Source organism: Nothobranchius furzeri, chromosome 3, assembly GCF_043380555.1.
Source record: "Nothobranchius furzeri strain GRZ-AD chromosome 3, NfurGRZ-RIMD1, whole genome shotgun sequence".
NCBI classification, from domain to species: Eukaryota; Metazoa; Chordata; class Actinopteri; order Cyprinodontiformes; family Nothobranchiidae; genus Nothobranchius; species Nothobranchius furzeri.
Genome location: NC_091743.1, coordinates 81132070 through 81149172, shown reverse-complemented (window position 1 = coordinate 81149172; position 17103 = coordinate 81132070). Strand labels below are relative to the sequence as shown.

Sequence of the window (17103 nt, the reverse complement as noted above, 5' to 3'; positions counted from 1 at the left end):
AGCTGGAGTTCAGAGCCTTTCTGCAGCTCTGAACATATGATAATAATGTATTGTCAACAGTCAAGGTCTCAAGCTTCCCTTATCGTTCTACAGGACTCTTCATGCCTCTGAATAAAGTGAACACTGTCAGCTCGTAAGAATGAACTCTTAAATATAATGTGAACATTTAAAACTTATAGGTTAATTAATCATTAAAGAATAATTTGGTTGATGAACAAATGTTACATGAACACTAAATGAAATGTTTTGATTAATCTGTGAAATGAAGTATGACATTGATTTATATATGGATCAGTAATGTTTGACATGACAAGGCCATCATCGTCTACACTCTCACAAGGTTCATCAAGGACAAATTAAAGTTAAGTCAAATGCGCTGCCGAGTTATCTTCCCGCTGCGCAAGAAGTTCATCCAGGATGGGAAGCGGGCTGTGATCTCCGTGGATAAACTGGTTGTTGACGGTAAGATCTACAAAGAACGAGGAGTAACAGACTGGCTTTATTAGACAAACTTCAGGTACAACTCCATGGCACAATTTTTTTCCCCTCTTTCCACACTGCAGCACACAACTTGCGCACGCGTACACACACACACACACACACACACACACACACACACACACACCCACACACACATTTAGACTCCATACACAGTCACATGGATAAATAGCCTAAGGCGTTTCATTGCACAATCAAATCACTGTTGGGCTTGCCTTGTTATTGTTATTATTATTATTATTGTTTTTGTTTTATTATTATTATTTATTTATACTTTATCAGCATTAATATTTTTATATTTATGTTGTAGGAAAAAAGAATTATTATTATTGTTTTATTTTTTTTGCTACTATTATTGTTATTTTTTATTAATGTTGCAAATGATAATAATGATTATAATAATACCCTTATTATTTACTCTCCATTATTTACTATAAGATTAATGTATGCGTTTAATTACTTTTTTTTATCTCATACACATGAAGGCGTCATATTATAGCTACACACACATCTATGGGTGCACTAAGGGTTGTCTCATGGAACGTACATGGAGCTGGCTCTAGAGAGAAGACATTAAAAATTTTTGATCAGTTAAAAAGAGTGCAAGCAGACGTAATATTATTACAAGAGACTCATAGATCTGCCACATCTGCAGATGAACTTAAAACACCTGAGTTTCCCAGCATGTTCTCTGCCTGCTATAACTCTAGGCAAAGAGGTGTAGCTATTTTAATACACAAAAACATCAATTTCACAGTATTGGACACAATTTCAGATCCAGAGGGTAGATTTATAATGTTAAAAATATCAATACAAAACCAAAGCTTATTTATTGTCAGCATATACTGTCCAAATATTGATGACCCTCCATTCTTTCATAATTTTTTTCTCTGTACTCTCCGAACACTTGGGCTGTCCACTTATACTTGGAGGTGATTTTAATTTTTGGATGGACACTTTAACAGACAGGCTCAGTACAGCTGGGACTCAGCGCAATTGGCAATCCACTAACATAGTAAAACAGTACATGAGTGATTATGGGCTTTGTGATGCATGGCGATCTCTTCATCCCAACCGTAGAGAGTATACTTTTTTCTCACACGTCCATCAGTATCAATCACGTTTGGATTATTTTCTGGTCAGCAGCTCATTGTTGGCTGACATTTCAGACACCGAGATACACCCAATAGTTGTCAGCGACCATGCTCCGGTTTCTTTAACTCTGGTAAACAAGAAGACAATCCCACCAAGCAAAAACTGGAGGTTTAATACATTACTGCTTAAAGACAAAGGTTTTATTCATTTTTTTTAAAAAGGAGTGGGCTTTATATTGAGAACATAATGACCTGCCTGGAACATCAGCATCTATTCTCTGGGAGGCAGGAAAGGCAGTGATGAGAGGTAAAATAATCTCTGTCTCATCACATAAGAAAATAACAGAAAACAAACGTATTCAGGAGTTAGAAGAAATCGTTAAGTCTTTAGAGGCATCCACAGAAGAAGAGTTACTGAGTAAATTACATAAAGTTAAATTAGAACTTCTTGGAATTATTGACAAAAAGACACAATTTTTAGCACAAAGACTATGAATAGAAAACTTTGAACAGTAATAAATCAGGTAAATTTTTGGCTAGCCAGTTAAAAAATGAATAAAGAAAAAACTACCATATCTGCTGTTAAAGATTCAACCAGGAATATAGTTTATGGCCCTGAAAGAATAAACAACACTTTCAGAGACTTTTGCCAAACTTTGTACTCACCACAGATAAACCCATCAGATATCGAGATCAATGAGTTCCTTGACAGGATAATACTTCCTAAATTATCAGACAGCCAAGCTACAGTCCTGGACTCGCCACTAACATCAGCTGAGCTCCAGGAAGCCCTTAAATCCATGCCTAATAGGAAAGCTCCAGGTCCAGACGGGTTTCCAGCAGAGTTCTACAAAGAATTCTGGATCATTCTAGCTCCAGTATTTTTCAGAATGGTGAGGGAAATCAAAGAGAGCGGTAGACAGCCAAACATTAATTCAGCCAATATTAGTCTCTTGTTAAAACCAGGCAAAGACCCTGCATTTCCTACCAGCCATCGCCCAATTTCTCTTATTAATGTTGATCTCAAAATAATTTGTAAAGCCCTGGCCAAAAGATTAGAGAAGGTAACCCCCTTCATAATACACCCTGACCAAACTGGTTTCATTAAGGGTAGACAGTCATCCACAAACCCGCGTAGATTACTTAATTTGACAGATTTCTCTTACAGTAAAATTATAGAAACTAGTATATTATCTCTAGATGCAGAAAAGGCTTTTGATAGAGTTAAATGGAAGTTCTTATTTGCAACTTTACATAAATTTGGTTTTGGGAACTTCTTCATAAACTGGCTACAAACATTATACAGTTCACCAACAGCACGTGTCAGGACAAACGACCAAATATCAGCTAGCTTCTGTCTTCAGAGGGGGACCAGGCAGGGATGCCCTCTTTCCCCCTCACTGTTTGCTATCTTTATCAAACCACTAGCGGCAGCAATTAGGCAAACAACAGATATTAAAGGGATAGAGTGTAAGAAAATAGAACATAAGATCAGTCTTTATGCAGATGATGTTTTACTCTTTCTCCAGAATTCTCAATCCTCTCTCTCCCATTCAATAAAACTGATAAACTCTTTTTCAAGAGTTTCAGATTACTCTAAAAAATGGTTAACATCCACAGTTCTACCAATTAATTTCTCTTTTGTCAATTTGCATAATACACAATTGGAGTCAGGGAATATCACATACCTGGGAATTAATTCTCTCCCAAGCTGGCAGATCTAACCAAACTAAACTACATCCCACTTTTAAAGAAAGTGGAAGAAGATCTTGTAAGTTGGAAATCCTTACCAATATCACTCATGGGGAGAGTTGCTACAATTAAAATGATGGTCTTACCCAGAATAAATTACTTATTCTCGATGATCCCAAACAAACCACCAGCTGACTGGTTTAAATCTTTTGACTCCTCAATTACTAAATTGCATTAACCAGTATATAAATATTTTGTTATATCATATTACACTTGATTTAGCCTCTGCTTCCACTTCAAATCAATCTCTCTGGGCTCCTGTGATCGGTTCCATCACATAGCGATGATGGGGGACCGTTGATGTTGCCCTGCGGGATGATGTGGGGGTGGGGGGGGTGGGGGGGGTCTGAGTTTGGAGTATCCAGATGTTCCCTGGAGGTGGGTTCACTGGGGGTGTCTGGGACTGGGGGGCCATTGCCCCCCTCTGGAGGTGCTTGAGTTGCCTCGTGGGTGGACTACTGGTGGTTGTGAGTGGGGCCCCTTGGAGGTCTTGGCGGAGCCAATGGGTCACTGCCTGGCAGCTGCATTGCCCCTGGATGGGTCTGGGTGGGGGCCTGGGGGCTCGGGGTGTGGGGGTGGCCGGCCCCGTGTGGGGATCTGGGCGGGGCCTTTGGGGTCGGGTCCTGACATGTATACTGCCGGGAAGAAGGCAGGAACATGCAGCAGTGCCTGGCCCGGGTTCAGGGGCCTCGAGTAGACCTTGGCTCCTCTGCTGTCCCATCACAGGGGAGGGGGAGGTCCAGGAGGGGGAGGACCCAACCTTACCTGGGTGTCCTATGTCTTATATATTCTGGAAGTTGTGCAAATGCAGCGTGCAAAGATATTCTGCTGGGATGGGGCTGGGTTGGTGCCCTCGAACTCCGTGAGGCTCTGTAATGCTGCTGCTTTGGGCCCTGGCAGGATGGTCTGGGGTCTCCATGCCCTGGGTGGCAATTTGACAACAGAGGTGCCTATTGGGGCCAGTGGGGGAGCTGGCTCCCTGGAGGGCTAAGCCCAACCAGCCATTCCTCCCCATCCCCACATATTTCTCTCCTCCTGCTCCCTCACATCAACACACAAACATGCACATAGGACCTTGGGGGGTGGACAAGTCAGGGAGTGCGGGTATGGACCCCATTTCCGCATTCCTGTGGCAACCTGCCCCCAATTTTATTTGCACCTTATACACTTCCACTGATGACATACCACGCAAACACACACTTAGGGCCTTGGGAGTGAGCACATTCAACGGCACTTGGCAGGGGGATTTCTCAGCCTCCTCCCGAGTGCCGGTGCCCACTTCCAATTTTAAACTGCACTTAGACACCGAGGGATGTGGGTGCAAGTGGGGTGGTGCGGTGGCATCCGCTGGCATAGGCCAGACAATGCCCGCACTGCCCGCTCACCACAGCCATGGAATACACCTCATCAACACACAACACTATATTGGAGCAGGCGGAGGGAGATTAGGGGTCTTAGCACACCTCTGTTGTTGCTTGGCTTCCTGGGGCTGGAGACGAGGAGGGAGATCTGGCCATCTGGTTGGGGTTTGGGGTGGTGGATTGCTGTGCTCAGCGTTGGGCGGGGGAGCCTGCTCATCAGCACTCCAGCAGAAAGGGTCAAACTCTAGTAACCGGTGATGGTTGTACCCAGTGTGCAGCAGTACCGGGACCAGAGTGAATAGGGTGTGTATGGGGAGCAGGAGTGGGTGTCCGGCGTGCATTTTTGTAAGTCTTTGGTTGTATGTGCATGTGTGAGCATGAGGGAGGGAGTGTGTGATTGTGTCTGTGTATGACTGTATATGTCAGGTGGAGCCATTGACTCCTCCCATCTCCTGGAACTTCTTTTGATGATATAGATCTTCATCTCCCCTCCTCCTGCCACACCTGGTGTGGAGTGCGGTGCCTTGTTCTGCCTGAGTGTTCGTGGCTCCCGGAGCAGGGGGTTTAAGATTTTGGGCGTCTGCCTGATCAATCCCAGTGGCTGCCTGGTGGGGTCTGGGTCCCTGGGCTCTGCTGGGTCCCCGGCGGGGGTGGTCGCCCCTGGGTCCCGGGTCGCTGGGTCTCGGGCTCGGCCGGCTAGGGGGTGGGAGGCTGCGGGCGTGCCTGTGGGCTTGCCGCTGATATCTCCAGGGACTCTGCCGGCTGCTGGTTGTGGCCCCCCGGGGCGATCGTCTGTGCCTTTCGAGTGGAGCGGGGGCCTTTCTGGTTGCAGTCTCCTTGGGGTTCCTGTGTTCTGGGGCAGCGCCTGGATCTCTGGGACTTGGAGCTCCCCCCGTCTCCTACACATCTTTGGGGGGCGGTCCCTCACACTCTATTGGACGCTCCTATAGAGAAACCTTACATAAACAAGCGTATGTACACACACAGGTGCTCACATGGTGCTCTCAAAATTATGGGCTTGGGCACGTTCAACACATGTCTTAAGGCGGTCGTTGCCACAAAATGCACTGTGATTTATTATCGTGTGATTGTTCAGTTAAACAATGTTGATTTTATATTTCATCATCAGGTTGATGCAGTGATAGCTTGCCCCTGATGTATTGTGTGTCCCTGTTTTTTTCTGCTTTCTCTTTCTGCAGGTCCAGAAGCAGACTCTTGTCATTATTGTTTATGTTTGTGGAACCCCCCTTCCCCCTCTCTTCCCACCTTTTGTCTTTTCCTTTCTCTTTCACCTCTGACTCCGTGTCTGGTCGGAATTACAAAGCATTCAAAAACAATAAAAATAAAGTTTTATTTATCAGGCGTGACATTAAAAGCAGACGCTTTGATGCTCCACCTGAGAGTAAATCTGTAAGGCTTGTTACCAGCATTCATACATCAATTCTGTTTGCTTCACAGTCAGAAAGGACACGGTTAAAAAAACAAAACAAAAAAGAAACTAAGAAGCAGCCTTGACATGCCATCAAGGTTGTTGCAAAGCTGACACAGCAAACGGTTCCTGCAGAACAAAGCTGGTTTTGTTCCGACTCCATAAGAGTCTAGACCAGTGGTTCTTAACCTGGGTTCGATCGAACCCTAGGGGTTCGGTGAGTCGGTCTCAGGGGTTCGGTGGAGCCTCTGCCGCAGAGGTCCACCCCTCAGTCTAGTCTGCAGTTAGTGGGCACAGTCATTGAATGCGTCCTGCTCGGAGATTTCCTACCGGTCCGCTTTGAGGTCGCTGGTTTATGCAGCAGAGTGCGACCTCTGTATATGGGCTGTATAGTATGTATGTATAGTAGGCTGTATGTGTCTGAATGAGACTCCCTACAGGTCCGCTTTGAGAGCGCTGGATAAGCAGCAGAGTGAGACCTCCTTCTCAGTCGGGACCAGCGGTGTGCGTCAGTGACGTTGGGTTAGCGTTAGTGACGCCGACCCCACGTCCACCTCCAACCGCCAAAACGTGTGACTGTCGGTTTGTCGTGTGATTTCTTACGGAATATTTTAATCCATGCTAACTATGTCGGGCAAAAAAAGAAAGTGGTCGGACGAATATGTAAAACATGGATTTACATGTATCACGGAACTTGACGGGAGTCAGCGTCCCATCTGCATGATTTGCAATGCCAAGTTGAGCAACTCTAGTCTCGCACCTGCAAAACTGAAGGAACACTTCTTGAAGCTGCATGGAGATGGGGAATACAAGAACACAACGCTTGCTGAATTCAAGGTGAAGAGAGCCAGATTCGACGAAAAGGCCACTCTGCCTGCTCTTGGATTTGTACCCATCAACAAACCGATCCTCACAGCATCGTACGAAGTTGCTTATCTGATCGCAAAGCAGGGCAAACCGCACACCATTGGCGAAACACTCGTAAAACCAGCTGCGTTAAAGATGGCGAATCTGATACTCGGAACAGCGGCTGAAGGTAAATTATCCCAAATTCCTCTTTCAAATGACACCATCAGCGACAGAATAGAGTGCATAAGTAAAGACATCTTGGCTCAAGTAGTCGCGGATCTGATTTCAAGCCCGGCAAAATTCAGCCTTCAACTCGACGAGACCACCGACGTTTCCAATCTAAGCCAGCTTGCCATTTTTGTGCGCTATGTGAAAGACGACATGATAAAAGAAGAGTTTTTATTTTGTAAGCCTCTTACAACAACAACTAAGGCAGCTGATGTGAAGAAGCTTGTGGATGACTTCTTCAGAGACAACAACCTTTCATGGGATATGGTTTCTGCAGTTTGTACGGATGGAGCTCCAGTGATGCTGGGAAGAAAGTCTGGTTTTGGCGCGCTAGTAAAAGCCGACGCACCACACATCATTGTTACGCATTGCATTCTGCACAGGCATGCGTTGGCAACAAAAACCTTGCCGCCCAAAATGGCAGAAGTATTAAAAATTGTAGTGGAATGTGTAAACTATGTGCGCAATAGTGCTCTGAGGCACCGCATCTTCAGTGAGCTGTGTAAAGAAATGGGCTCTGAATTCGAGGTACTTCTTTACCATTCCAATGTTCGGTGGTTATCCCGGGGACAGGTGCTGAATCGTGTTTTTGCCATGCGTGTGGAATTAGCCCAGTTTTTGCAAGAGCACCAACATTGTCATGCAGATTGCTTCAAAGATTCTGAGTTCATTCTCATTTTAGCATACATGGCTGATATATTCGCAGCTCTCAATCATCTAAATCAGCAGATGCAGGGTGGTGGAGTTAACATAATGGAAGCAGAAGAAAACCTGAAGGCTTTTCAAAAAAAGTTACCGTTATGGAAACGACGAGCAGAGAACAACAACTTCGCAAACTTCCCCCTTCTGGACGACTGTGTAAGTAAGATCGAAGATGTGTGTGGACTTGGAGACATATCTGTACCCATGGAACTGAAGCAAACAATTGCCACGCACTTAGATGAGCTTGTGAAGTCTCTCGATGGATACTTCCCAACAAGAGCATCATATCCAGCATGGGTGAGACAGCCGTTCACGTTTGCTATTGAGACAGCAGATGTCAATGATGAATACCTCGACGAAATCATTGAACTTCAGCAGAGCCAGGTTCAACAGCAACTCTTCAGAACAACAACGCTCTCAACATTTTGGTGTCAACAAATGGAAAAGTATCCAGTTATTGCTAAGAAAGCCCTGGATTTTTTTGTACCATTTGTTACAACATATCTTTGTGAGCAATCGTTTTCGAGGATGCTGGATATAAAAACTAAGAAAAGGAACAGACTTTGCTGTGAAAATGACATGAGACTGGCACTTTCCAAGGTGAAGCCACGCATATCTGAACTGGTCTCTCAAAGGCAACAGCAGAAGTCACACTGAGGTAAGTTGTTTTGAGTTCATGCACTGTGTTGGTTTTGTTATTTGAACAAGGTGATATTAATGCACAATTCATTTCGTGCACCAGTAAAAAAAAAAAAAATCATATTTTATTTTTTACTAAAGAAGGGTTCGGTGAATGAGCATATGAAACTGGTGGGGTTCGGTGCCTCCAACAAGGTTAAGAACCACTGGTCTAGACGCAAACAGTTCCATCCAACCTGTGTGCCTGGCAACATCTCTGGACTGGAGAAGTTGGTGTTGTGGTCAATCTACTGGACCTGGGTGCCCAGAGGTCATCCGACCTCTCTCACCTCCGGATCCGCGAAGAGGGTCTCCGAGAAGGGTGAGGTAGAACACAGTGAGATTGCTTCTGATGCTTTTTGATAATAATCAACTTCATAGCTTAAAGCAAACCAAATTCTTTCACACCCAGAACTCAGCTTTCCTAGATACGAAAGTTCTGTTAACATCGCATTCACACGTAGGCACCATGTACCACATCTCCTCTATCTAGATTCATCCATCACAGAAAATATTAGTTAACTTGTCACGTTTTAATTTTTTGGAAAATAAATTCTTACTTTTACAAACCTGACTCTTTCTTGAATCAAGACAAAGCGTTTACAATCCCTGAATAAACAAGAATCCTAGAATCTTCTGATTAAACATACAAAGACCAAGCAGGTTTATATTCTATATTTATATAGAGTATCACAGCTTATTGGTCATAAGTAGAGGTAATATATTGAGCTCTTAAAGCACCAACTCCTACAGTGTCAAGAACTTCTGATCAAGGGCACCTAGTTGTACCTCCTCCATGATTATTCTGAGTCAGGGTGGGTTAGCTCACTAGAAAAGCAGATGTGTTTTACCTAGAATTCTTACATAATTGGAATGTTTTAATGCCATTATTGAGGTAAGTATGTGTACATGTGTATGTATGTATGTTTGTCTATACACACACACACACACACACACACACACACACACACACACACACACACATACACACACACACACACACACACACACACACACACACACACACACACACACACACACACACACACACACACACACATACACACACACACACACACACACACACACACACACACACACACACACACACACACACACACACATACACACACACACACACACACACACACACACACACATGCATATACACACAAGTAAAAAGTTAAACATCCTGTGTGGTTAATTGTTTTAAACATGAGAATCACACAGTGATTTTGTGAGAGGCAAAAGAATGTATTTCAAATAAAAACAAGAACTATGTGTACTTACACGTGGAGTGGGCATTCCCTGCTTTTTTGGACTTGTACCAGATGGTCATGCAGTCGTCCTGCAGCTTGAAGTATCGCTGCTTTTTCCAAGTACGAGATTTGATTTTCCTCATCACCGTTCCCACGAGCATAGACTGGAGGTTATCATCCCCCTGACTCCCTAGAAGTGAAGATTAAAAAAACACTTTTAACATCAATCTAGTGACCTTTCATGTGTTAATTCTAAAGGTTAGGTTTACTTACGGATGCCGCTCCCTGTAGAAGCCATTAGTTATCTCTTTATGCCATCTAAAAAGCAGAAATAATGCGGTGATTCAATAGCAGCGCTTAATATAGTTGTAACTTGTAACAGACTTTGATTTGACAACAAGGACGTTAAGGTTGAGTTGAAAATACATACACTAAAACTGATATTTAGATATTACACTGGAGAAATGTAGGATCACAGTGAAAAGGAAGCCCACCCTCTTTCAGTTCTAAAGTTTTATGTAGCTTAAAAATTATCTGAGGTTTTAAAACTATTCAAATTTAACCTCAAGTCTAAAAAGACATCCAGTTTGGTCCAAACCATCTGGTAGACAGATGAACTTCTATAGACTCTAGAACAGAGAAGCCCAAACCATCAGCCTTCTACCACTGTACTGACAGGTGATTCCCACCAAAAGTGGAGCTGTGCATTATGGGAAAATATCTCTGCTTTGGTTTTATTGTCCCAGAAGTATTTAGTAATGAAATTACTAAAAATTACACAATTAAATAACGAAACTTTACCAACATGAGTCCTGTTGCCATGTTGTTTTAGAGATCAGAGGTTTACTCCTGGAACTCTTTTAACCAGGCCAAACTTTAGCCATCTTTTTTAAACATTCTGTCATGAACTTTATGTAATCTGCTAACTGAGGCCTAGAGTCAGAGCTTTGGCTCTTATTTATTCATTCATTTGATTGTTTGTTGTCATTTGAGAGGGGACTCCCCCTCCTGAGAAGATCAGCTGTCCTAAATGTTTGTTCTCTGTAGAATTAGGGATCGTTTAGAAATGACTGTTGACCCCTCCCAGATTGAAAGGCAGCAATAGCCGCTCCTCTGGTGTTAACATGTGCCTGTATGCTCCAGAGCAGCAGACTGACTGACAACTACTGAAAAGTGGATAAATTATTATGTTATTATGTTCTGAAGAATAAAACTAGAACTGAAACAAGATGGACTTTATTCTTAACATAATTGTGATTCACATTGAATTCATCAGGATATACAAATGTATTTTACTGCCGAATCTTAATTGGGAAAAAATTTAGGAATTTATTTTACCTTAACAGTTTAGGCGAGTTTGACACAAAGCTGCTGCGTGAGGCTTTCAGGTACCATCTAGCATAATGTAGCCCATCCAGCCTGCTTTGTTTGATGGTGAGGTCAGATGCCTCTCAGCTGATTGGGATGCACTTTTGCTTCACTAATGGGTTTACCAGCATTCTGCGCCACCCTGCACTTTGCCACTTGTTCGGTCATTGTGATGTGCTGCTCCCTAATCTTCTCAAATCCCTGCTGCCTTCACTCATGACCTCTGATGACCATCTGTGCCATTTTAGCTCCTGTTTATAACACCTGGCATTCATTCTCATGTACAATGTAAGCTACTGTAAAAGGTTAGTGTAGAAAAACAAACACAACAAAATAAATGTCCGATGGGCTAAAAAATGGCCAACTTTGGCTGTTAAAAACTCTTTTATATTTCAGACTTCAGAGCCCGGGTTTTTCCCTGACCCAGTAAAACTCTGGACCTCTGAAGCGTGGTTTTCCTAACTTGGTGGATTTTTCTTTACTGTAGTTAACTGGATTGCACTCTGGAGTTTGTGGTACCACTTTCGGTCCTTTTTAACGAACAGGCCAGACCCACGGGGGTGTATTAGACATTGCTCCTTCTCGCTGGATTATGAAGTCATCAAGAGACGAATAACAATCCATGAATATGTAGACCCAGTTGGCAACTCAATTTGATCCAAAGCAAAGTTGAGTTGGGATTTGAAGCTGAAACTTTCAGGAAATATTTAGAACATCTATACGCAGAAGCAATAACATTTTCACAAAATCATATCAAAGGATTTTTAGCCACCTGCTGTTAAAATCAAACTCAACCCTTTGATGCATAACGGTCACTACAGTGGACAGGTACTCAAAATTGTTATTTATTTATTTTGCTGTTAAGCACAGCTGTTGAAGACTTTATTGCATTTGAGCCCCTCCATTTGGACTTCAGTAAGTCAAGCCAACATATTTCATGTTCAGAACGCACGCTGTCCACTGAGGTGGGCATGTAATAAACTATGTGTAAATTAAATGTTACAAAAAATATGTAAACATGAAATTTGTTTCATTCACACCTAAAGATGAATGAAAAATTACATGTGTGAGGGGAGGGGGGTGGGGGGGATGAAAGGAAAAAAAATACCTAGTATGTATTCGTATGTGTATATATGTATGTATATAGATCTATAACTTAATGCTTCTTTCTGTGTAAATTGTTTTCTTTTTCTATTTTTTTTCTCAAATTCATGGGTTGAGATTTTGTCGGCCAACAGGTCCAGGAACTATATTGTTCAATTTCTTTAAGAATCATATGATTATTTCATTTGTATTAATGTTATTTTAGTTAAAAGGGGCAGACAACATAAGTTTTTCTTCCTTCTGTCCCCTTTTCCATTTTGGCTTGCAGCAATTTAGTTCTGACTGTATTTTTATTTTAATGTCAATAAATGAAAATAAAAGATTGAAAAAAAAATTTGTTTAAAAAAATCATGGTTGAAGATTTCATGATTCATGCATCAAAGGGTTCATAAATGGTGTGACTTGTTATTCCCCTTTTACTCTATGACTCGTGTAAGCCACAACTGCATACATGTCGATGGTCACAACAGATGTCATTTTGGGCACAATGCACAAAACAAAGCAACAAAATTGAATTATTTTAGTGTCCGCTAAACCAGTCCAGCCACACCTCAACTGACTACCATTAGATTAGCGATGCACTTGTTTATAATGCATATTTATCTACTTACAGTACATTTCATTACAGCTGGATTTAACTTGGTAACATAGTTAATAATCCAACGCTATCACTGCTCTATTAAAGGGTTTTATTCTGTAACAAGTTCAAACACAGCTGATGGCTCGACATGGCTGAGATAACAGATAAGTCATGGAATGATCTCAGAAAGTAAACTTTATGAATTTTAGATTAAAAAGAGCTCAGGTGCAAAAGAAGCTGAATGTTTGTCTGACCTGCTGGAGGATCATAACCAGTTCCCGGTATTTGATCATGTGACTCGGCCTGATGTGACTGCTGTCCTTCTGCACGACACGATGGAGAGATAAAAGCCAACTGAAGCCTGAGCCACTGATCTTTCTGTCCCTCCCCCTCTCTCTCTGGATCTTTTGTCTTGGTCCTGCTCGGCTAAAGCTGCTCTGAGAGCTGTGATCGGACCATGAAGGGAAGGGTTCAGGTGGACTCTGGTGGCAGCAGCTCCGGCCTCCACCCAGAACCCCAATAATCAGTCTGAAACATGAAGATGCTCTAGTTTTACGTTTAGGGGTGAATGTTTTGTATTTATTCATGTATTTCAATCTTGAAAAAAATAAATTTGCAAAAATGAAAATGTCCAGCATATTTAGTAATAGTCAGAGGTGTGGACTCGAGTCAGACTCAAGTCTTTATTTTGATGACTTCTGACCTGACTTGATAAAATCTATTAAGACTTACAACTTGACTCGGACTTGAACGCCAATGACTTGCGACTTGAATCGACTTGCATCTGTTGGCTTGATGATGACTTGAACATATTTGATATTTTAGCACAAAAGTGGCACGACATGGACAAAAATCATGAATCATTCTTCGTTCTGGGTTTGATTCACTGCTAAATGCTGCAGCACTTTGTTTATAATCAGCTTCAGTTGCACTTTCTGCTTGTTTGTGTCATGTTCTGTGTCCCTTTGTTCCCCAGCCCCTCCAGTTCCCACTCCAGGTTCTCCTTTTGTGTTTCATAGCGCCCTCATTTGTCCTTTGTCTGCGTCTCATTTCTGTGTCTCTTTGTGTTCCTCATGTGTCCCCTGGCCTTCAGCCTTCCAAATATATCTCTGAGGTCCTGTGTTCCTTTAGTCTTCTCCAGTCACCCCTCTGCAGTGTTTATAGTTTCAGCTTTTCATTTCATTAGTCTCTTTTATATGTTTTGTCCCACCAGTCTTTGTAGTTCTCCTTCCCTTTAGAATATTAGGCCCTGTCCACACGTAGCCGGGGATCTGCCAAAACGTAGATATTTTTCTACGTTTTGGCCTGTCATCCACACGAAAACGGAGTTTTTTCACACGAAAACGGATCTTTTTAAAAACTCCGGCCAAAGTGAAGATCTGCGTTTTCTCCGTTTTGGGTGTCTGCGTGTGGACAGACATAACTGGAGTTTTAAGGTCCGCAACGTCACTTTCCGCGACAAAAACATGCTGACATCACGTGTGCGACCTGTGTTTACACTAGCCGGCATCATGGAAGCCCTCAGAGCCGCGCTCTGTCACTACCCGATCCATCAATTGTCCAAGCGCTTTCTGCTTGTTTGTTTTTGCAAGCGGAATTACTGCTCCTTGCGGAAGACCACAGACGAAGGACGAGGTTAAGAACGGGGAAGTACTGTCGCCTACAGGTCTGGCATGTCCTTAACAACGTATTTATCCGGGTACGTGTGGACAGAGTTTGTTTTTAAAACGCGGTGGTGTGGATGCAAGTTTTTGGAGGGGCGGATATTCGTTTTTAGAAAAACCCGGCTACGTGTGGACTAGGCCTTAGTTATGTGGTTGCTTTTCTTGTTTTTAGGTTTTTTCTTAGGTCATGTGAGTTCCCTCCCTGATTACGTATTGCTTTCACCTGGTCCTCTCCCCACACACCTGTAGCTCATCTGCCTCCCATCATGCCCCAGTTTATTTAAGCCCCGTCTTGTCGGTCCATTGTTGTTTGTCAGTGTTGTTTTGTGTCTACGTTGGTCTGTCCTCCCCAGAGTTTTGCCCGTGTCCGTGCTCCGTTTTTGAGCTTCTGTTTTTGTACTTTTTGATCTCCTGATCAGTCGCTGGGTTTTTGGACTTTAGCTTCCTGCCCTTTTGGATTTATGTTTTTTTAGAATCATCCTACAAATAAAAGGATTTTTTCTTTACATCTACTCCTGCCTCGTGTCATCCTGGTTTCTGCATTCTGGGTCCTAACATCCCACAAATCGTGACAGTTTGAGCAAATAAATGAAGCTTTAAGAAGCTTTATTTCTGGAATTTATTTATTATCATTGTCATTAAATAGAAGAAGAAGAAATCATTTCTATAGCGCCTCTCAAGAAAAAAATCACGAGGCGCTTCACAAAAACAAAAAACATGTTAAAATATAAAAAAGCATTTAGAAAATGTTTAAAAATATATTTAAGATGATCAAAAATAGGCAATTGTGATAAAAAAATGTTAAGAAAGAGAGAGTGAATAGGAAAGAGGGAAATCAGTGGATCCTGAGGAAGTGGAATAGGTGAGGAGAGCAGAATAAAGAGAGTGTTGAAGAAGGTCATAAAAAAGCCAGCTTGAACAAGTGAGTCTTCAGCTGCTTTTTAAAGGAGACCACTGAGTCCACTGATCTCAGGCTCAGGGGGAGAGAGTTCCAGAGTCTGGGGGCCACAGCAGCAAATGATCTGTCACCTTTGGTCTTTAGCCTGGTGCTGCACAACCAGTAGGCTTTGATCACTGGACCTCAGGGACCTGCTGGGGGTGTGGGGACTAAGAAGATCACCAATGTAAGATGGTGCTTGTCCATGTAAGGCCCTATAGTCCAGAACCAGGATCTGTAAATGAACCCTGAAGTTGACTGGCAGCCAGTGAAGCTGGAGGAGAAGCGGGGTGATGTGGGTGTGTTTGGAAGTTGGACAGATGACTTGATCATGACTTGAAAATTCAAAGTTAAGAATTTGGACTTGACTTGGACTTCCACATCATGACTTTGGACTAGACTTGGACTTGGTTGTCTTTCACTTGGACTTTACTCGAGAATTGACTGGAAAGCCTTGTGACTTGCAAAGCAGTGACTTGGTCACACCTCTGGAAAACTCAACAAAACCCACTTAAAACATGAACTAGTAATTCATGATACATAAGTGCTGTATCTAATTCCTACATTACAGTGCTGCAGCTCCCTGACTGCTATTTGTCTGTTGTCTGTCTTGGATTTTGGGTTGAATTTGCCCTCACTGCTCAGGTGAACCAGAAGAGAAAGCCCCGCCCCCTTTGGATCTGCTCAGGTAGACTGAAACATCACTCAGTGGGCTGACAGGACATTGGACTTACATGGCTGAAAAGGTCTTCTGATAGCTTGGATGCTTTTTTTTTCAATTATAGTTTAAATGTTAAGATTTTTGATGATGTCATGGTGATGATGTCACACCAACTGTTCGGCAGTTCAAACTTTAGAAAATAGTAGAAAACAAACTGGTCCTGCTCCCACAATGACTTTTATTTTTCATACAAACAGTGCATCAAATTGTAGTTTGGTCTTACTTCATCCATAATATCTCTCGCTGCTGCAGAACTTATGGCGTCTCTGTTTCATCACACTCATACGACACCGTTGTCATGTGTTCATCATGATTCATACTTTTGCACAGCAACAATTTATAGTTAAGTTTTCAATGCATACACTTCTGTGTTTGTGCCTGTTACTTACTGATGCATGGTTACCATGGTGACCCCAACAAGACATTGGTGGTTACAGAGGTGACCTAATGTCCCACTGGCAGCGGCTATAACATTTGTTTTCTCTGAAAACACTGACATTTCGTCTGAGCTGGTATTGCAGAAGCAGGCTGTACATCACCTTTGCGGGAGGAAGATCACGTTGGTCAGATCGGTACTGCTGAAATGTTCTAGTATTGGTTTAGTAACTGTGGAGGGAGAATATCTCGTTTCTGTGCACCACCTTTTAAAAGGAAATGTAATGTTTGGGTATTTTGACCTCGTCTTTATTTGGAATTTGTCACAACTCACTAAACAAACATCTTTATGGTCAACAATAGCAGTGCCTGTTCTAAAGCTGCTGTGGGTTTTTACTGGATGACGACCCCGCCTCAAGCCCATTGGTCCTAGAGTTGGCCTGGAACCACCGTCGGCTTCTCCTTTGTGCCTAAAGGATCATCAGCAGCACAAAGGCAAGCCAC

General features: G+C 42.7%; 1 protein-coding gene across 1 annotated transcript in view; it reads right to left on the bottom strand.

Moving 5' to 3' along the window:
• The window catches only part of plcd4a (phospholipase C, delta 4a), a 37022-nt gene extending 26874 nt beyond the window's left edge, over nucleotides 1-10148 (bottom strand). The window contains exons 1-2 of the mRNA XM_015957824.3: nucleotides 10124-10148; nucleotides 9882-10040 (exon numbers count right to left, since the gene is read on the bottom strand). Coding sequence (XP_015813310.3) covers nucleotides 9882-10040; nucleotides 10124-10148 — 184 coding nt within the window. The remainder of the gene's footprint in view (nucleotides 1-9881; nucleotides 10041-10123) is intronic.
• Between the last annotated feature and the right edge of the window lie 6955 nt (nucleotides 10149-17103).